Consider the following 20514-nt stretch of genomic DNA (forward strand, 5'->3'; position numbering starts at 1 on the left):
CCAGGTCATTTGGGAAGCCTGTTCCTGGGACAGAGCGTTCCTGAATGAGCAGGCAGTTCCAGTGGCATCCCTGGCAACATCTGTGGGCCAGTACTGGTGGCAACCGAGCCCTATCCTGCTGCGGGTGTGAGGATGGGGCTGTGCTTGTGGCTGGGTGAGAGCAGGGTGGGTTGGGGGGATGCTGTGCCCGTGAAGAGCAGGATGCAAAGCAAGGCCAGACGCATGTACCAAAGAGCAGGGTGCAGCCAAATGCACACTCAATGGCAGTGAGCCGCTGTCACGTTAAGGGCTACCACTGCCCCTCCGGTGCTGGCAGCCCCTTGCCCTGGAACTGGAGGGGGACAGCCAGGGGGCACTGCCAGCTGCAGGCATCCCCATGGGTGGGAGCTGTGGGCCACAGCCCATGCTTCCCCCCTCCCCCAAGGCTACACCTGCCTTCTACAATCCATTTATTTATAGAAATTCAACATTAAAACCACACCTGGGAGCCAGCACAGACCTGTGGAGCACAGCTCCAGCCCCTTGGTGGCCCCAGACCCCTACATCAGGCAGCTGGGGGCAGGACAGCCTAGTACCTGGCACGGCTCCTGCCTGCCCTCCCTCACTGCAGGAGGGGCGCACAGCTTCTCTGGGGTCTGGCCATGGCCAAGGGTGTCCATGACCACTCTCCTGTGGACGTGAGAGCATGGCTCTGGTGCCCTGACCGGCACAGTGTAGGCAGCAGGAGCAGCCCACCACCTCATTGCCGGAGCTGGGGGTTGGTGCGCAGCAGCCACTCGATGGTTTCCAGCAGGTAGGCCATGCCATAGTGCTGGGCGATGTTCCGGAAGACGTTGACGTGCTCCATGAAGGTCTGTGGAGAAGGGAGCAGGGAGGGAAGGCTGCCCAGCACCCCTGGGTGGCAGGGGCTCCAGGGGGGTGGCCAGGCAGGGCTCGTGGGGCAGAGGGCAGCACAGCAGGTCCCAGGGGACAAGCAGTTAGAGAAGAGGCAGAGGAGGAACAGGGCACTGCAGGGCTCCTTGCTGTCCCTCTAGGAGCTGCTGGCATGGGGCTGGGCTAGGCAGAAGGGTACAGACGTACCTGGGAGGAGATGGTGAGGGCAAAGTCTCCAGCACAGCTGCAGTACACGGGCATGTGCATCTCCTTCACGCCATGACACTTCTTGCACACCTGGAGACCAAGGAGTTTTAGGTGGGCCAGGAGATGAGGCCAAGCCCCTCTGCCAGGGGCAGAGTGAATGTGTCCAGCCTCAGCCAGCCAGCGGGATGGGCTTCTCCCCCCAGGGAGCCCTGCACTCACCAGGTCTTGCAGCACAAAGGCCATGAGCTTCTTCTGCAGGGCTTCCACCAGCGCTGTTTCGATGGCATCAGAGTTGTACTGCACCTGGCAGTTGGAGCAGACCCAGCTGGGCAGCACTGACCCATCCTAGGGGCAAAGAGGAGGGAGGTGAGCACCAAGAGTCCCAAGCACTAGGATAGTGTAACTGGTTTCTGGAGAGGACGGAGCATCAGCCAAAGCCAAGGGATGCTCAGACCTGTCACAAGCAGCTAGAAAAGGAGGTGAACAGAAAATGGCCTTTAGGTGAGGCTGATCACCAGCAGCAAGCAGAGCTGCAAAGCAAAGGGGTTGAGAGAGGATATGGGTAATGTGATTGACCGGCCTCCAGCATTGCCATGCTAGGGCCTCTGGTGTCCCCAGGAAAGAGGCTGCACCTGGGAGAGGGCAGGGTCCTTGCACAGGTCCAGGTCCCTGCAGAAGTTGCAGTTCCTGCAGATGACTTCAGGGAGCACGTAGGAGCGGCAAGGGTCCCGAAACTGGGCTTCTTCTGAGAACTCGCCCACCTCAATGAGGCGCAGCAGGTCCCGGCGCAGTTTGTTCACCTGGTTGGTTATGTTGGCATCCAGGGAGAGGACCTACAAGAATAAGAGCCAGGTGAGCCTACCAGCAGAGAAGAAAAGAGTGTCCTCAGCAGGATAGGTAATATCCTCATGACCTCATGGATGCAAGGCAAGATAAACTGGTTGTAGATCACTCCTGGAGGAAAGCTGCGGCAAATCTGAGCCACGGCCAAGGGCCAGAATTTGAGCCCTAACCACAAACCTTCAGAAAAGGGGCCTGGCCCACCCTGCTGACCTTGCAAACGTATTTGATGAACTCCAGAGCTGGGTTGTTGAGTGGCAAGTAGGAGCCAGGCAGCACTGGGAACATGTCTGAAGGCTCAGTGGCATTACGAGAACCAGCCATCTTCTTCTGGATCTTCTGGGTGATGGTGAAGAAGCTCTGGGTGAGCTCATTGGCCACGTAATCCTGTGAGAAAGTGATCATGCCTAGAGAGATGGAACAGAGAGCACTTGAGCTGTACAGTGGCACATGGGGACAGCAAGGTGGGTGGCTGTCCGCCTGCACCAGGGCTGCTCCGTGGCTCGGCACTCACCAGGCATGGCCCCCATCTCCCCCAGCACCTCCTGGGACACCTGGCTGGTGCTCCTCCTCTTGATGGGGGTGCTCCCAGGGCCATTGCGCCGCAGCTCCTCCTTCATGCTGTGGTACACGGCCACAATGTAGGCTGGGGAGACACAGGCAAGGCTCCAGCTCCAACCCATGCCAGCAGCCGCCCCACTGCAGGCTCTCCCTGGCACCCGGGAGGCACAAGCAACCTCGTCCCCTCCCTGGGACAGCTCACCCGACACAATCATCAGGAAGTAGCTCTGGCAGGAGGCAGCCTGGGGCAAGAACTGTGCGATGTTCCAGCTGTTCTCTAGCAGCTCCTCCACATTTGGCTCCCCTTCCTCCTCCTCTTCTTCCCCTGCCGTCTCCTCCTCCTCGCTCTCCTCCTCCTCCAACACTTGCTTCTTGCTGGTGTCCTTCTGGAGGAGCCAGCCATATCACAGAGGTTCCTCATGCCCAGCCAATGCCTCCCCACTCAGCTCAACCCCCAGCACCCTGCTCCTGGGTGACCGAGCGCTTCCCATCTCTTACCTCCCCATAGTGGACACGAGAATCCACTTTTCCCTTGATACCTCCATAATTTGCTGGATCCATCCAGAGCAGGAACTCCCAGCAGCGGGAAAAGGAGATGGTCAGAGAGTGGAAGATCTCCTTGGAGTGGATGCTGGAGGGAAGAGACTGCAGTCACCCACAGTTTCGGCATCGTTCCTAGTTCAGAGCCTTCTCTGTGGGACACTGTGGGGAGGAGGTGGTGCTGGCAAGGAGAGAGGGCGTTCCCCCGGCGGGGACCCTATGGGAAGCCATGCCCAAGGAGTCTTGGCTCCCTATGCTTATGTTGAGGTGCCTGTACCATGGCTGGGATGCTGAGAGCCAGCCGGGGATAAGGTGCTTGGGCACCTCAAGTTCTCCTGAAGGTCTCTTCTGGATTGAATCCTATGAGTATTCTTGGAATATTACCTACAGAGGGCAGCTAAGGGACAGATCCCTACTCCAGGCATGACAGCAAGAGAACTGGGCAGCCTTGTCCCTTCAGTAGCTTTGCCAAAAAAAAAAAAAAAAAAAAAAAGAAATTCAGTGCTGAAGCCTGCCTGTCAAAAGGCAAAAAATCGACATCCTCCTTCCTGGCCCCGAGCCCTGCCTCAGCTCCATCATCCCGAAGCCCCATCTCCAGGCCTGGCTTGGCAAGCGCAGCCCACCTGTTGATGATGTACTCCATGTAGCTGATGGCGTCCTCAATGCGCCGCTTCTTGGTGCACAGAATGATCCGGTTGAAGTTGGCGTAAACCACCGAGGAGCCTAGACGCTTGAACTCAGCCACCAGCCTGCAGACAGGGCACAGGAGTGACAGTCAGCAGGCAGGAAGGCAAAGCCCAGGGAGCAGATGCAACCCGTGGAGGACGCGCTGATCCAGCACAGTCAGGAGTCAAGCATGTCGGTGATGCCATGCAAGGGAGCTCACCCAAACAGTACGGGAGGTCGAACCTACTGCCCACCTCTCTGGAGGCTGCAGCAGAGAGGAGTGACTGTGGGTGTCAACAGCATCCTGGTCACTAATGCCATGCCTGTCCCTTCCCCATTCACCAGCCTGGCATGCTCCAGGTCTCACTTACTGCAGGAAAAGCTTCTTCATCATGTTATGGAGTGTGCGGTGCAGTGCTGGGTCATAGAGCAGGGAGGAAGGAGAACGGAGCCAGCGGTAAAAGTGAATGACCTGGTTGTCTGCGTAGATGTTGTGATACTGTGTGATCTCCTTCACCCAGCTCACCACCATGCTCTTCAAGATCCTGCCAGAGAGCGGAGACCAGCATGACCCCACCAGCCACGAATGACCCCTTCCCCCTTCCAGACAGGGACATATTTTCAGATATGCTGGAGGATTCAGAGTGGGAACTCTGCCAGAGCAGACACGTGAGCCCTTGGCACATGAGCCACAGGGTAAATATGTGCCTCTGTAACATGGTGGACCACAAAGAAAGGAGAAACAGGAAGGGGCAAAGCCTTCACCAACATCCCCATACATCTGCTGTCTGAGCCACCAGACAGTTCTGAGCCCAGGATCTTCAAAAGTCTATTGGAGAAGATGCCTGCCCTGCCCTTAAGACCTGAATTTATACTTAGAGCACCCCAGAAGCCCCATTGCTGGCACAAGTCTGAGAAAGGCTAAAGCCAGGAGGGAACGAGAGGCAGGACCTGCCAGGATGGAGACCAGATGCTCCACCTCCTGCTGGCTCCCAGAGCCATACCTGAAAGTGTTGGAGCAGAGGGCAGTTTCGTCATAGCTGGCTGGGATGTTGGCAGCTTGGTTCCCTGTCACCATGTCTTCTAGTGACGCCTGCTGAATCACGTCAAAGCTGATGCTCATGCTGGAGCCTCCTTCCATGTCATTTATGTGGTGGGACTGCAACACCGTGTTTACAGCCAGGCTCTGGATGTCCAGCTCCAGACATACTAACAGCAAACAACCTCTCAGCCGGCAGGCAGGGCAAAGGACCAACAAGGCCACCCTCCCTGCCCTTCTGCCAGAAGTGCTTTTCACAGTTATAAGGGTAATCTGTAGGTGTTGCTGCACCAAGTGAGGAGATGCTTTCACAAGTGTGACTGTCTTGACTGGCACTTATCTTCCAACGAGGCTTGGACCTACTAACCCTCTGGGGACCACCATTTTTTTCTGGAAGCTGCAGCAGAGGAGCTTAGAAGAACTGACTACCACTCAAGCTGCCTCTGCCTCTGAGAAAGACCTGTCCTAGGGCTGACACATTGCAGGTGGTATTCTGAGTGCTGCTGTCGATGGCCACAAATTGGGAAAGAATCTGCATTCGGATGCCTGCCCACATTGCAGGTGAGACGTCCCTGCCCCAGGACGTGCCCCTTGCATGCACCTTGCCCAGACTACTGCTGAAATGCCAAAGCTGCTGGTGACTACTGTCAACACAGAGACTCTTTGGAGAGAGAGACCACATCCATGCCTCTACAGGGCTTGCAGAGCAGGATCCAGCTCTGCCCCCGCTCAGCGCTACCACCCCACTCCCTCCTCACCTGTGGAGTAGCAGCCAGGGTTGTTTATCTCCACGGAGGCTCTCTCATCAAACTCCATGACTAGGCGGTTGTCATCAGCTTCCTTACCCCCCAGGTCTGGGCGGGCTGTGGGCGAGAGCCACAGCAAGTGGTTGTGACGACGGAGGTGGCGTGAGAAGAACAGGTCAGAGCCGAAGGTAGAGATGTCATCGGGGAGGTTCCCAATGGGGATGTGGTAGTACCTAGGGCACCGAGAGGTCATTGGGGTGAGCAAAGCTGCAGAGAAGACAGAGACCCTCCCTGTCCCCTCAAGGGATGAGGCAGCCTCCTGTGATCCCATCAAGGGCATGGCAGCCCCAGGGGAACACAGCCACCCCGGGCACCTGCTCATCTCGAAAGCCTGGGAGAGGCAGGTGTCCAGGTTGAGGTAGTGGCGGATCATGCGGCGGGCGGCATGGCGCTGCCAGTCCAGGACCGAGTAGCTGATGTCATCTACCAGCCGGATGGGGACCAAGGGGAACTCCTCAATGATGGGGATCCCACTTGCCAGCCGTTTCAGGTCCCAGTTAGACTGCACAGCGATCAGTGTGGGGCCCCGGCGCTCATCCTGTGTGAAGGAGAAGAGGACATGTCCTCGTGCACCTCTCCAGCAAGTGCCTCTGCTCAGCAGGAAACTGGCAGTGCCGGATGCTCTGTCCCCACAGCAGGTCCCCACGGTGGGGACAGCACACCCCAGCATTCCCGAAGCACCCACCTCCATGCAACCAGCTTTCCAGCTGAGCGCAAGGATGGGGGGAGATACTGAGGTGGCCTTGCTGCTGGCACTGCCCTAGGCAAGCCACCCCAAGCAAGACAAAACCCTTGAGCAACACCCACTTCCACCCTTAACCTTCAGGCTAGCAGCTACGTGCAGGCGCTGTTGGAACTGGTGCACTAGTGCCTTCCACAGCATTCTCCCCTTCCCATGTGCCTGCATGGACAAGGTCCCACGGAGACCTTCCTTGCACCTTCATCTCACCTTGTAGCCCAGCAGCAGCCGCTGGATGGCTCTATAGACAGCCTTGGGGTCAGTTTCAGCACGCACTTCAAAGGTGTGCTTGTCTGGGGGCAGCAGTTCTTCGCCCGCCTTTTCCAGCAGTGCACTGCGCTCCGCCGAGAACAGGGTGGTGAGATTCGGCATCTGGTTGCTGCGTACCTGCGCCCAAGGGGGACGGGGTAGGAGCTGGGCAGAGAGGGACCCCGGGCTGCACGGTCCAGGGGAGCTCTCCCCTCTGCGCATCACAAGATGCCTTCCACCAAGCTCTGCCGAAACACGGCAGGGATGTGCGATGTGCAAGAGAAACCTCCCGCTCCCTGACCCGATCATAGAATAGTTTGGATTGGAAGGGACCTTTATAGGTTACCTAGTCGAACCCCCCTGCAATAAGCAGGGACATCTTCAACTAGATCAGGTTGCTCAGAACCCTGTCCAACCTGACCTTGAAGGCTTCCAAGGATGGGGCATCTACCACCTCTCTGGGCAACCTGTTCCAGTGTTTCACCACCCTCATCGCAAAAAAATTTTTCCTTATATCTAGTCTGAATCTATCCTCTTTTACTTTAAAAACATTACCCCTTGTCCTATCCCTACAGGTCCTACTAAAAAGTCTGTCCTCATCTTTCTTATAAGCCCCATTTAAGTATTGAAAGGCCACAATAAGGTCTCCCCAGAGCCTTCTCTTCTCCAGGTTGAACACCACCAACTCTCTCAGCCTTTCCTCATAGCAGAGGTGGTCCATCTCTCTGATCATTTTTGTGGCCCTCCTCTGGACCCACTCCAACAGGTCCATGTCCTTCCTGTGCTCAGGACCCCAGAGCTGGACGCAGGGCTCCAGGTGGCCGTCACCAGAGCGGAGCAGTGGGGCAGAATTCCCTCCCTTGACTTGCTGGCCACGCTTCTTTTGATGCAACCCAGGAGACAGTTGGCTTTCTGGGCTGCGAGAGCACATTGCCGGCTCATGTCCAGCTTTTCATCCACCAGTACCCCTAATCCCCCAACCTCCAAAGTCCCATCTTACCTTGTCCAGCACAAAGACAGCAGCTTTGCGCTGTGAGGGGATGAAGAGGCCCAAGAGTGCCTTGCTGCCCTGGGAGCTGTGGTAGAGGTAGATGTGGCGAATACTTCCTAGGGACACAGCACAGAGCATCAGTGATGCCCACAGGTGCCAGGTCCTGAGTGCCCCACGAGCCCCTCTCCCAGGGTGCCTCACCTGGCTCCAGGTAAGTGAACTGGGCCAGCGAGCGCATCTCCAGGTGCTCGATGTCAAAGGTTTCAGCCTCTCGCCCTGCCAGGTGCCTGACGAGCTGCCTGCTGACCACACACACACAGCCCAGGTGGATCAGGGCACGGAGGAGGAGTGGCACCTGTAATGATGGGGAGAGATGTGGTGGAACAGCGTTCCGCTACCAAGCTCCTCTCAGGGGTTTCAGACCTAGAACAACCCGGCTTAACAACCACAGGTAGGACATACCTGAGGTGTCTCCAGCATAAGTTTGGTATTATCACCCTTGCCAGTGCTAGAGACACAGAACAGATATCCTAATTCTTAATTCACATGTGTTCCTATCTAGCCCCAGATCCCACCATCAAGGGCAACAGCAGGTCCTTGGGAGGACATGTGGAGCGATATCCGGGCAATCTTGCAGCTCTGCAACTTGTGGTTTGGAACTCCCTTGAGACAAAGTCTTCACCTGAACCACCAGATAATCAGCACAATGAGAGATCCACCACTGATTCACCATGTTTTATTAACCCTACAGCTGTAAACTCCACCACTGCAGAAGACTTTTCCTGAAAAACTTGCTGTGGGACCTAGTCCCAGAACAGTGAGAAGCAATAAACATTCCTTGCCTAATCATGCTTCCTTCATGCCAGTTTTGATTTTATAGACCCCTAGTACATCCCATTTTCATATCTCTTTAGCAAGCCAAAGCATTCCCGTGTCCCCAGGTCCCATCTCTGCAAGGAAGCTGTTCCCTCCCTTGCATCCTCCTCATCATTCTCCTGTGTTAGTCCTGCTACATTTTTTGGAGACCATGCTCAGAATTGCACTGCAGATGTTTAAAGATCAAGACAGATCTTTCCTTGCCCAGGACTGTGTTCATCTGGGTTCTCTGTATCTCCAAGGACGGGAATTCCACAACCCTCTGGGCAACCTGCTTGACCACCCTTGCAGAAGTTTTTTACTGATGTTCACACAGAATTTCCCATGTTTCAGTTTGTGCCTGCTGCCTCCCGTTCTCCCCCTGTGCACCACTGAGAAGACCCTGGCTCCTTTCCTTTACTCCTCCCATCGAGAAGGTCCCCTGAGCCTCTTCTCTTCTAGGCTGAACAGTCCCAGCTTGCTCAGCCTCCCCTTGCACAACAGATGCTGCAACCCCTTGATCATCTCACTTCCTTTTATATCTTTAAAACATCTCCAGGCCCCTTGTTTTACTTCAGTTGCTAATTTTAGTTTCCTCTTAGCTAGTTGCTTCTTGATTTTACCTAGTCCCACTTATTAAACACTATGGTAGTGGAGAGGACTCAGGTTTGCTACTGGAAGATCTCCTACAGATATGATTAATTTCTGTACATGATAATCACTTTGGGAAAGTAATTTGAAATAAGTTTTGGGTGCTGCTTACTAAACTAAGAGTTGTGCCTTGCCTTGTGGGACCTTTATCTAAATTTTCTAAAAGCAGAAATTTAAGGTGACCAAAAATGGGTTTTTTTCGTCATGCCCCACTATAACACTTTCCAGGCTATACCAGTAACTTCGGTAGCTGAAGTCTCCCAACTTTATGGTGCTTTTTTTTGCCCTTGCAGCCTCTTGCATCTCACAAAGCATTTTGCAGCTAATGGCACCACTGCTTACACCAAGCTTGTCCTACTTAGGCAAAGACTTTTGATCCATAATAATTCTACGTTGCATTTTAGTAGCAAATTCACTTGCCTTTATGCTTTCTTTAACATACAGCTCCACTCTTACAATGGTGCAACCTACTCTGCCACTTCCATATAGGTCAGGTCCTGACATTACGTCTTCTTGATTAAACTCCTGTCACCAGCTTTTGGGCTGCTGAACAAACCAGTGTTGTCATTAAAAGCAGGCATCCCAGTTTCCTGTCTCCATTTTCAGGCTTTCAGCATTAATAGCACTGGTAAATTTAATTCTGGCTTGATTGCTTTGTACTGAACTTCATTTAGGTTGTTCTTGCTCTTCCCAAACTTTCAAGTTGTATCCTATTCTTCTTTCTAAAGCTTTTATAACCTCATTTTGGAGGACAGGGCACCCAGACCTATGTGCAACTCCACACGTGTTGGGTTTTCCCCCATCTTTACTCTAAATACCCCTTATCTTTTCTGGTTCAAACACCAGCAGGCTGGTTCTGGTTTGATTTAGAGGAAGATCACCCTTTCTGCTTAAATGCCTTCTTTCTCCAAAATTTCCTAACTCCAAACAAAGTGAATGCCCTTCCCCTGACATGCCTTAAACCATGTGCTGATACTCAGTATCTCTGCCCATACAAACGTGGGTATATTCCCCAGTACTCTGCTGTGCAGTGTCTTTGATTCTTGGTGTCTCACCAAGTTGTTGAATTTTTAAGTGCCAGGTGTCCTCCTGTGCCACTGGCACTCAGACTAATGAGCTACCACTCAGCAATCCTTAAAAACAAGCACCCAGAGGAGTTACCTGCGTCTCATACACTCCCTCGATGTCTGGAGCAGAAAGATCCGCATTGATTTCATTGATGTGCTCTTGATACATGTCTTCAGGGACAGAGTATTCATACAGGTTGTAAACTAAGTTTGAGCGGGGCAGGATCCTGTTCACCTGCTGATGCAAGGGACATGCTTAGCAGGGCATGTCACACCACGCAGCACCACTGCCAGGAGCCGAGGCATTTCTAAGGGCTGCAAGGAGCTGGGGTCTGAGGCAGTCCAGCTCCCAGTGCTCCTCTCTCCTAAGGAAATCAGTGGTTTATGCTCATGCACGTTACAAATTCCCATAACAGAGAACCTGCTTTCCAAGCAGGCTGGGATTAGCAGAGGGATTGGGGACTAGATGAAGTACATCTGTGGAGTGGCAGAGTGAGGTCCTGCAAGGCAGATGCTTGTAATATCTGCTTGCAGCAGAGGTGAAGCGCCTTATCTCAACGCAAGCAGCTGTTTCCCCTTCCAGAAGGGGCAGGATCCTCACCCTCCTGTAGGCTGCTCCCTCCTCTGGCTTCGGGACACGCTGGTTGACGTAGAAGACCCGGGGGATGCTCAGCCTGATGCAGTGCAGGTCGCTCCCGATCACTGCCCACAGCCTGAACAGCCCAGGCTGGCTGGTCTCGGCGATCTGCAGGACACAGGGGTACAAAGTTGGCATTAGCAGGGAGATCCAACACGTCCTTAGTGCTTACGTCTAAGCTGTGGAGCATTTTGTGGATCTAAACGGCCAGTTGGTGGCCACAAAAAGAGCAGGGGGCTTAAAGAGTCATCGCTCTCAGTGCTGGAGTCCCCGTGTCCTAATACTGTTCCAGGGCACCATAGAGAAAACTCTCTGGCTAAGGTTGGCCAACCAACTCAAGCTGACCCTTGATGTCAGCAAAGTCACTCTGACGTCCTGGACTAGCCGTCCCATCTCAACCTCATGCTTGCACAAGGGCTGCCTGCAGCTCTGAAGGCCTTTCTGGAAGATGAAGTGGGTGACAAGGGGCTGGGCTCAGATGGCCATGCATAACAAGGATTTGTGAAAATGTTTGGATGGCACCACCCCACCTCTGCATTTGTACACTGCCTGCTTCCAGCCATCACTGGAATCCTGCATCCATCACAGGCACACTGTGTCCAGTGCTGGGGTCCCCAGTGCAGGGGAGACATAGATGTAATGGAGAGAGTCCAAAGAAGGGCCACAAGGATGAAGAAGGGACTGGAGCATTTTTCATATAAGGAAAGGCTGGGAAAGCTGGGACTGTCCAGCCTGGAGCAGAGGAAGCTCAGGGGGATCTCAATGTATATAAATATCTGAAGGGAAGTGCAAAAAGGACAGAGCCTGGCTCTTCCCAGTGGTGCCCAGTGGCAGGACCAAAGGCCATGGGCACAAACTGGAACACAGGAGTTCCCTCTGCAGATCAGGAAACACTTTTTCACTGTGATGGTGACCGAGCCCTGGCACAGGTTGCCCAGGGAAGTTGTGGAGTCTCCCACCTCGGACATACTCAAAAGCCATCTGGACACTGTCCTGGGGAACTGGTTCTGGGTGGCCCTGCTTGAGCAGGGGGTTGGACCAAATGGACCCCAGAGCTGCCTCCATCCTCAACCGGTGTTTTTTGTTGTTCTGTGACTGCTGCATAGTCCTGCCCATGGGCTGAACTGCAGCTGCCCCACTGGCAGATCCACATGCACCTCCCAGATTCACCACCAAGAATGACCATGTGGGCTCCTGTTTCCATACAGACGTGTGTGAGCCTGAGGCTTTGCAGCCCCACTTGGCCTCTCCAGGGTTAACACCAGAGTGGCGTTCAGGTCAGCAGTCCCTGAACTTCACCATTTGACTACAGATAGTGTAAATGCGAGGCTTATGCCCTGGGCTGCCCTCCGTGGCAGGTCCCCTCCCTGGTACCTGCACAATCTGCCAGGGCAAGTCCAGGATGCTGCGCGCTGTCCTGCGCAGGTAGCTGCTCAGCCCTTTGGAGAGGGCATCACGGACCACTCCTCCACCTGCTGTCACCCCGCCATCCTCCAGACGCCGCCTCTTCTGCCGCTCCCGCCGCTGCCGAGCCTGCAGCTCCCACTTCTTCTGGTGGTAGCGCAGCCAGACCAGCCGCTCTTCCTGAGTGGGGTGACAGTGCACGTGAGTTGAGCCAGAAACCAGCACAGGCTTCCCATCCCCCCAACACCGTGCCATACAGCCAAGCCCTCCATCCCCCAGCCCCACATCATGTTCCTGCCCCAGCTATGAAGCCACTATTGCCTCCCTTTTCTCCATCAGTGGTTATATTTCTCCATCTCCTAGTTATATTTCTCCTTGTAGCCCTGAGCCATGGGCATGCAGAGGGTTTCAGGAGACCCACAGCTTGGTCCTGGCAGCACCCAAGCTGCTTGGGTGGATGAGCACAGCCCCAGGGCATCTCCTGCCCAGTCTGCTTCACTTACCTTGGTGGTGCCCAGGGGTGGAGGTGGACCCAGGATCTCTCGCCAGGACTGGGATAGCTCCAAGTACTGGGACATCTGTTGGCTTTCCTCTGCTGCAGGGACTCGCTTTCGCTTATTTGCGATAGGAACCAGTGGCTGAAGGGTCTTGGCAGCCCCAAAATCCTCTATGTCACCAATCTGTGAGCTGGGCGTCCCCTCCAGGGGCTGGTTGGCAAGGACCTGAGGAAGCAAGAACAGCAGGAGGACATAGGTTTCAGGAGAAGAGCCCCACCAGCACAGCCAACACCTTTCCCTCACCATCTCTACCTGTCTCTTGCCTTCCGAAGTGAAGAGCTCATTGATTTTTTTCTGTTTGTACACATCATTCTTCTCCAGGAGTTTCTTGTGGAGCCAGTCTGGGTGCCGGACCCGTGGCACTGGGTTCTTTACCTGGAGAGCATCTCCAAATCACATCAAGGCCCCCAACCGAAGCCCTCCTCCTGCCCCACCACCACCCTGTACCTGCTGCAGGGCTGCAGGAATGGTGATGATTTTCTGGATGGTGCTGCCCAGTCTCTCAATGTAGTAGTCCCAGTCCAGGATCTGCAAAGAGGACAGAGCAGTGGGTAGCAAAGAAAGCTGAGCAGAAGGCCACCGGACACAGGATCAGGCATCTCCCCAGGACCCCCTCCCCCAGCACCCTGCTTTGTGAGCACAAGTAGCTGCTGCCCAGGTCGCGCCTCTGAAGGGACGAGCCCTTGTCCCCGAGCCAGGGCCATCTGCAGGGATGCCCCACTCACCGCACGGATGTTGAAGTCCTGCAGCGAGGGGCTCTTCAGCCATTTTCGGAGGTAGTGTTTGCGCACACTGGGCTCAGCTTGGAAGATGGCAAGGGGGATGGCCCTGGGGAAGGCAGTGAAGCACTTATGACCTACCCAGAGCAAGGTCCTGGCAGCACATGAACCCCTCTCCCAGCCTGCGGAGACCCTCCAGGCTTCTCCTCCCACCCCTGCGAGGCCACCGTGTAGCGGTTGTATGGCATTACCCATTGCTAGTCTTGCTCACGGGCTGAGCCAGCAGACAGGTGATCACTTGGCCACACCACACCAATTCACTCACCTCCTGCTACCCTGCCCTTCCCCTCGTGGTTGCCTCCACACTGTTAAAAGCCCTGGCCCCTCAAGACGGGTTACCTCTCGGTGACCGGAGACCCTTCTGGTTTCTTGGAAATGATGAACCGGCAGCTCAGCCCTGCATCCTTCACCATCTGGTCCCCCAGGAACTCTGCCAGGCGCTTGGCAGTGCTGATGGAGGTGGACTTCTGCTCCCCGTAGTCCTCCAGCTTGCGCGACATGGACCGGTTCTCCGAGATCAGCTCAAACAGCTCTGAATCAGGCATGTTGGCAGCCTGAGAGGGAGGAAAAAAACCCAAAGCTAGCAAGAACCTAATGATCAAACCTTGCTGCTGTCAGATAGGGAGAGTGCCTACAAACAGCTGGTGTGGCTCTTTATGGGGAGCCTGGGAATTGCTCCCTCTTGCAGCTGCCAACGTGACCTATTGAAAAGAGAGAGTATGGGTTTGAGGCTTGCATTGGTTTATGCCGTGGCTGGGCTGCAGCATCACTGCTTTGTGTTGTGTGCACAAAGTAGCTGGGGTCACCAAGAACTTGTTGTACAAGGTCATTGCAAAGTGGAAGGACCCAGCCAGGCTCTCAGTCCCTCTCACCCCCTAGTTTCTTCCATTTTGTCTGCTCTCCCCAGCTATTGTATAGCTGATGTCTCTGTGCTCCTCATAAAACACTCCGCAGGCAAGTGGCTCTGTCATTCTCTGCCTCAGCGAATGCCCTTAGCCAATGTCCTTGAGGGATGAGGGCCACCAGACCAGCTCCATAAAGGAGATGACTGGAGAAGGAAACCACTCACCCACAGCTACAGCTGAATGAAGAGCCCTTGGACTAGAAGACACTAAACAGCAGCCCTAGAGAACCAAAGCAGCAGAAATAAGATGGAAGTGACCATCAGAGGCAGAACGGACCACCTACTCTGTGCAAGCAAAGTCCACCCTCCCCACAGCGCCTGACCAGCTCTGACACTTCTCTGGCTCCACCTTGGGAGCACAGATGTGCTGAGCTGCACTTACCTTGCTGTAGAGCACATCTAGCCAGTAATCAGCCACTTTGGCCACAGAAGCGTAGACCTCCTCCAGGGTGCTGCCTTTCAGAAAGGCTTCAAATACAGAAGACTGGAATATCTTCACCAGCTGCAGCTCTCCCCGGCGCTTCACCTCAAATCCCTTCAGCTCAGCCAGGGACCCGTCCTCGTTGAATACTGCATACCTAGGAGACACAGTGTAGGCAAAACGTGGCCTGTGCCAAGGGACATGTCCTCCAGGATCCTGCTGGTGTCCCTCCTGCCAGGGCGCTTCTCCCCATGCCACTATACTGCCATCCAGAGCGTTCAACGGAGCCGCGGTGCTCAGTACTAGGATGACCTTGGAGTATCTACACCTGCTCTACCAACTGTTACAACTTGATCTGCAAAAGCACGTCAGCTCGTGCCCTGGCTCATCCATACCAATTGGGAGAATGATCTTAATTTCACACAAGTAAAGGGCGGGAGGTGAGAGCCTGGGTGGGGAAATGGAGGAAGATATTAGGAAGAGGTTTAGAGAGAAGGAAACTTTGTCAGCTCAGATGCTGGCAAAGGGTTTCAGAGGAAACTGAATATAGCCATGACACGACTGTAGGAACGCTCCTCCCTCTCTCCTTTTCTCTTGCATTTTTTGCATTTCACAGCCCTGCCAATTATTTCTATGTCTCAAGAAAAACCTCATGGGAACATGAGCTAAGAGAAGAGAGGGGATACTCAAACCTACATCACTTGGCCAGCCGTTCTTCCACCTGACCACGTTCCTGTGGGCACAGCCTTCTCTCCCTCCACCGACAACGGTGCTTGCTAGCCACCTCCAGGCTGTTTCGGTTGGAGAGTGACCAAGAAATAAATGCATTTGCTAACATCCCCAAACTACAAGAAACCAAGAGGCCTGAGATAAGACCCCTACAAGCAGAGCCTGCTCAGTGCTTGGCATCACCTTGACTCCTGTGGCAGGGACTCACTGCTTGCAGAATGGTGGATGCTGGAGCTCATCCAATGGGGCATTAAGCACAAAGAAGCACAGAGCTGTAAGCACAGAGGGTGCTGAAGGGCAGCGACAGCATTTCTCAGAGCCAGACCCAAGTCTGTGGGCACCCCTCTAGCTGGTGGTTGCTGCTGCTCTAGCTTGCGTTCCTATTTAGGAGGCTACAGAGAAATCAGTGAAGTTTGAGTACAACTATCCTATAATGTGACAGTAATGGCAGGACCTGTTCCTTCTTCCAGATGGAGAAGGAAGGGGAAACATCTAGGAGAAGCATTACTGGAGGTCTGTGAACTCTTGAGAGATGGGAAGGCAGGAACTGGTGAGTTTAAACAGATTAGGTTGAATATAAGCAGTATTAGAAATCCTCAGAAGGAAAGTCAAAGTTCTCCTGCACACCTCAGAGCCAAACAGGGAGATCATGTCTGGTCACCAAGTTGAAGAAATATTGTTTTGTTGTTATCTTCTAAAATTTATTGCCATAGTATGGAACTGGAGGCAAATGCATAGCTGGATTCAAAGATACTCTGGTGTAAGGAACTCACGATTTAAAGCCAGTGAATCAAGTGTGCTGCCAGCTCCAGGGGCAAGGACCAACGTGCCTCACATGCATGAAGGGAAAGAGACCCTCAGTTTGTTACCCTGGGGAAGTGATAATATTTCAAGCTTTGAAATCTCACCTTTTCTTCAGCTTCTTGCCCTCCTCTTTGGAAGCTGGGAGGATCATGGCCAGGTATGGTCCATCGACTTCAAAAAAGATGCTGTTCTCTGAGCGTGTGACATAGGTGAGAGAGGCTGGGTCCTGCAGTTCCTGGTACTGATCATTTGTGAAGCCTTCCTACGGACACAGCCCCAGGCAAACAGCTTCACTCAACAGCCGGGCTGGTTACACCAGGAGATGCCCCTTGGGCATACCCTGCCCAAAGGGATCACTGAGCACCCCTCTAAAAGCTGCAGTATAATTTAGGACTCAAAAATCAAAACATCTGACCTGCCTGTTGAGAAGAAAAATACTTTGGACCCTAAAATTGTATTCTTTTGTCTTACAGAAGCTGGAGCAAGCAGAGGATAGGTTTGGACCTTGCTCTAGTCTGGACTTCCAGCCTGCACAGGGGAGCACGCAACAACCCTGGCCTCTTACACACCACCCTTTCTGCTGCAGGGATATTAGAGCCTCTCCCTCCACTCAGATGCTCTCTGGGGCAGAGAGCAGCTGTGCAGCAAGCAGGGCCATCAGCCCTAATGTCCCGTTCACTACAAGGGGAGCAGAGATGGAAGAGAGACCCTCCTCCCTTGTCAGTCCTCCACCTCCTTTTCCCAGACTGCAGAGCTGGCCTGGATGGGTGCAAGACTCACCTTCACCAGGATGTTCAGCATGGCACCTGGGTAGGAGATTGTCACCTTCGGCTTCTTGGCATTGGTTGACTTGATGACAAAGTTCTCCGGGAAGCTGTTGGGGAGGACACACCAAATCCCATCGGTATCCAGTTCCAGAGGTCTCCTAAGGAAGGAAGGAAGGAAGGTCACTGTCAGGAGGAGAGTGGATGATAAGTGAGGATCAGCTCTGTGTCCCCCATAAAGGCAGAGGCAGCCTGTTGCATCCACTCTCTGGTCCATTCTGCAAAGCAAACCCTCATAATACAACAGAGTAACCACAGCAGTGTCAGAAATCTGAATCTTCATTAAAACTGCTGAAAGCTCAGGTGTTTAACATGCTCCCACATCTGTCCCAGATGCAGACGGACCTTTCTTCCCCAGCTCAGTACATACTCACCCAATCTGCTCAATCAGTTCCCTGGCCTGGGTGATGATATTTGCTCCTGTGAAGCAGACGATGCCAGCCATTTCCATGGAGTACCAGCGAGCTCTGTGAGCAGAGGAGTCAAAGTGAAGAGCACGAAGTGCTCCCTGCCAAACCCAGCTATGGAAAGGGCAGGAGGACCTCCAGAGGAAGAAGGGCAAGAAAGACATCAACCCTGGCCCTTGGTGTTCTCCTTGCCCTAGTTATGATGCTTCAGAAAAGCTGGAAACCCACTAGCAGACAAGATTCCTATCACTTATGCCCAGCACTTAATGTCTGGCAGGAGTCTCCAGGATGAGAAGTCACTGGTAGAAGCAAGAGGAGAGTGTTACATGCAGCACCCACCTTCATCCTGGTGCTTCAGAAACAGATGAAGCAAGTGATGGCCTCCCTAGGACAATCCTGGTTTCCACGGGTCCTCTCTGGAGGACCCCAGCATCGCCCAGGGAGGAGACTCACCCTTTCCGCATGACGTAGCCATAGAAAGAGTTGAGGATGCACTTATGGGCCAGCTGCAGGGAGTCATACAGGATTTCCATGTTCTTGCAGCGTTTCACTTCAGAGGCATCTCCTGTCTCCACCGCTGCAGACAGCTTCTTCTTCCATACCTGCAAGCCACAGGCAGTCAGAACGATCCCACAGATCACTACTGGTGGTATCCAACTGGTTCCCCCTCAGTCCCAGTATAGCACGACAACTCTAGAACAGTATCTTTGCCAAAGATCAGTAGCATGAGCTAAACATTCCTTTTTCTTTTGCAGCAGAGGAGGAGTTGGCCAGAGGCACTTTGCCACACAGTAGGAGGGACCTGCAGCACCAACCGTAACTCTGACAGTGACGATCAGAATTCAACCAGTGCTGCCAGCGCTGCCCACCTGCATCAGCTGTGCTGCACCACATATGCACAGGCAAGAACCTAATACACTGCCTGCAGCAATCGATGATGTCTAGCTAAACAGCAGAACCACCTGTGTAGAAAAAGCCCCTTGGCCAGCTCCGTGATTCATGGCAAAAGAGGCAGCTGGGAGTAACCGCAAAGCAAATGGCTTGTTAATTAACTCCAACAGAGGAAGAGTCCCATGGCCTCGTCATTGCCTTGAACACACTCCAAGAATAACATGCCCTGGTCTCCTCTAGCACAAACCTCAACCAGCAGAGAACTAGAATGTCCTGGAATCAACTGTTCCTTAACCTGAGGTCTAGACCTTGCTTCTCAGCTTGTCTCTTTTCTCCATGTAGGAAGAATGCCCCAGACTGAACCCAGCCAGATCAGATGTATCAGAACAGAGACTAGATAAGTATTTGCTAAATCCAGTGAAAACTGTAGATGCAGCTCTGATTCTGACAGCACCACAGAGGCAGTAAATGCCATGGCAGCAGCTGTTGAAGATTCAGCAGCAAGAAGCCACAGCTGTCAGGAGCTCCAACACATCCTTCTCAAATACAAAGGCTGAATAGAAGAATGCTTTAGGGCTCAGGTTTTCAGTGAGAGAAGAGAGCTCCCCAGCCTTGGCAAGACAAGTTAAACCAGAAGTTGAGCTCAGTACCTTGTGCAGCCCCTTGAACTCGTAGCGGCGGTCCCTGAAAGCTCGCACTGTGTCCACATAGAAAGAGTTCTCTCGCTGGCAGATGGTGGTGACTCGTTCCTCCACCTTGGTGACGTGGATCTTCTTGTATGCCTTGCGGCAGTAATCTAGTCAAGGGAAGAAGCAGAGGGAGCTTCTCAGGGATGGGTGCCCCACTACAGACAGAGGGATGGGCACAGTATGGACAGGGAGACATCTAAGCATTGGGCATGGGTGAGCAGGGAGACAGTCCTACCGCAAAGGGAGGGGAAGGAAGATACTAGCATGGAGAGAAGCAGCACTTCGTTATAGAGGTGCAGGGACAGGTGGGGGAAATAAACTCATAGTGATGCACATATGGCCCATCCACAAAACCAGGCTCTGCCCCCAGCCAGCTGGATGGTTCTGCTGAACAGCATCACTTCAGGTGATGGGATAATGTTATGTTTCCCTTTCATTAACAGGCTTTAATTAGCAGCCTTCCAAAAAATGGAGCCATTCATGTTTCAGCTCAAATCCATGACTCTCAACAGACAAAAGGAGAAACATTGACACAGGCACCGGTGCCTGGCACCTCTTCAGGAAGCACACAGGAGCCTGCTGAGATCCTGGAGAAGGTCTGCCAAAGCATGGTCTGAGACTAGACCCAGTCTGAACTAACCCCACAGCCGTAAGAGAGGTAATGAATGGTGAAGCACCACTCACAGCCTAAGTTGCAAAACACTGCTCCAGATCATGATGTTGATTTTTTTTTTTTTTTACCTGCCAGACGCTTTTTCTCGTACTTGGCCTGTTCTTCCCGGGAGAGCTCGTGGAAGGCGCGGGGTGCTCCCTCGGGGGACAGGGGAGGGAACTTCTCTGACTCCAGCTGCTGCTGGATGCGGTGATACTCACTGCGGCTGGCAGGCACTGCGGAGGAGGGCAGCTATCAGTTTCCCAAGGGAGAAGCAGGAATTTGTCTCCATCTCTGTGGGTTGGACTGCACAGTCCTTACTGTACTTACTGAACTCTCCTCTCCACTGCCAAGTCATCCGGCGCTGACAGTTGGCACCCGGCTTGTTGAAGTCACAGGCAGCACACGTGGCCTCATCCACCATGGCTGAGGGCTGGACGCAAGTAAGAGACACACAGGTGTTAGAGGGGACAGCTCTCCAAATGACGACTCATGCCAGAACAGGCATTGGGTGGCAGAAGAGCATAGGTGTCAACATCAGTGATGGTAGTCAGTAAGGTCTCCTTGCCAGAGACTTTTGGGAACACAAAACCCACAAAAACAATAGCTGTTTATTTGGGAAGTGTCCTAGCTAAAGATGTAGCTCAACCTCTGCAGACCTGGCATCCATGGCAGCTTGACTGAATTTCACACCCGTCCTTATCTGATCCCCCTGGCCTGAGCAGAAAGTTC

At 53.6% G+C, this 20514-nt stretch overlaps 1 protein-coding gene across 1 annotated transcript in view; it reads right to left on the reverse strand.

The window, feature by feature from the left end:
• Window positions 1–739: 739 nt before the first annotated feature.
• Window positions 740–20514, reverse strand: part of POLE (DNA polymerase epsilon, catalytic subunit) — a gene marked incomplete at both ends in the record, with an annotated part of 29667 nt that continues 9892 nt past the window's right edge. Inside the window, 32 exons of the mRNA XM_082324708.1 lie at window positions 740–853; window positions 1081–1170; window positions 1300–1416; window positions 1713–1913; window positions 2134–2327; window positions 2435–2566; window positions 2684–2867; window positions 2980–3112; window positions 3645–3770; window positions 4059–4232; window positions 4692–4896; window positions 5485–5705; window positions 5847–6070; window positions 6482–6658; window positions 7521–7627; window positions 7713–7866; window positions 10179–10319; window positions 10686–10829; window positions 12096–12305; window positions 12629–12847; window positions 12935–13057; window positions 13130–13210; window positions 13408–13510; window positions 13801–14015; window positions 14748–14943; window positions 16424–16581; window positions 17100–17244; window positions 17518–17610; window positions 18004–18152; window positions 19092–19237; window positions 19872–20018; window positions 20113–20215. Coding sequence (XP_082180834.1) covers window positions 740–853; window positions 1081–1170; window positions 1300–1416; window positions 1713–1913; window positions 2134–2327; window positions 2435–2566; window positions 2684–2867; window positions 2980–3112; window positions 3645–3770; window positions 4059–4232; window positions 4692–4896; window positions 5485–5705; window positions 5847–6070; window positions 6482–6658; window positions 7521–7627; window positions 7713–7866; window positions 10179–10319; window positions 10686–10829; window positions 12096–12305; window positions 12629–12847; window positions 12935–13057; window positions 13130–13210; window positions 13408–13510; window positions 13801–14015; window positions 14748–14943; window positions 16424–16581; window positions 17100–17244; window positions 17518–17610; window positions 18004–18152; window positions 19092–19237; window positions 19872–20018; window positions 20113–20215 — 4926 coding nt within the window. The remainder of the gene's footprint in view (window positions 854–1080; window positions 1171–1299; window positions 1417–1712; window positions 1914–2133; window positions 2328–2434; window positions 2567–2683; window positions 2868–2979; window positions 3113–3644; window positions 3771–4058; window positions 4233–4691; window positions 4897–5484; window positions 5706–5846; window positions 6071–6481; window positions 6659–7520; window positions 7628–7712; window positions 7867–10178; window positions 10320–10685; window positions 10830–12095; window positions 12306–12628; window positions 12848–12934; window positions 13058–13129; window positions 13211–13407; window positions 13511–13800; window positions 14016–14747; window positions 14944–16423; window positions 16582–17099; window positions 17245–17517; window positions 17611–18003; window positions 18153–19091; window positions 19238–19871; window positions 20019–20112; window positions 20216–20514) is intronic.

The sequence above is a fragment of the Platalea leucorodia genome, assembly GCF_965183815.1.
Source record: "Platalea leucorodia genome assembly, chromosome: 12".
NCBI classification, from domain to species: domain Eukaryota; kingdom Metazoa; phylum Chordata; class Aves; order Pelecaniformes; family Threskiornithidae; genus Platalea; species Platalea leucorodia.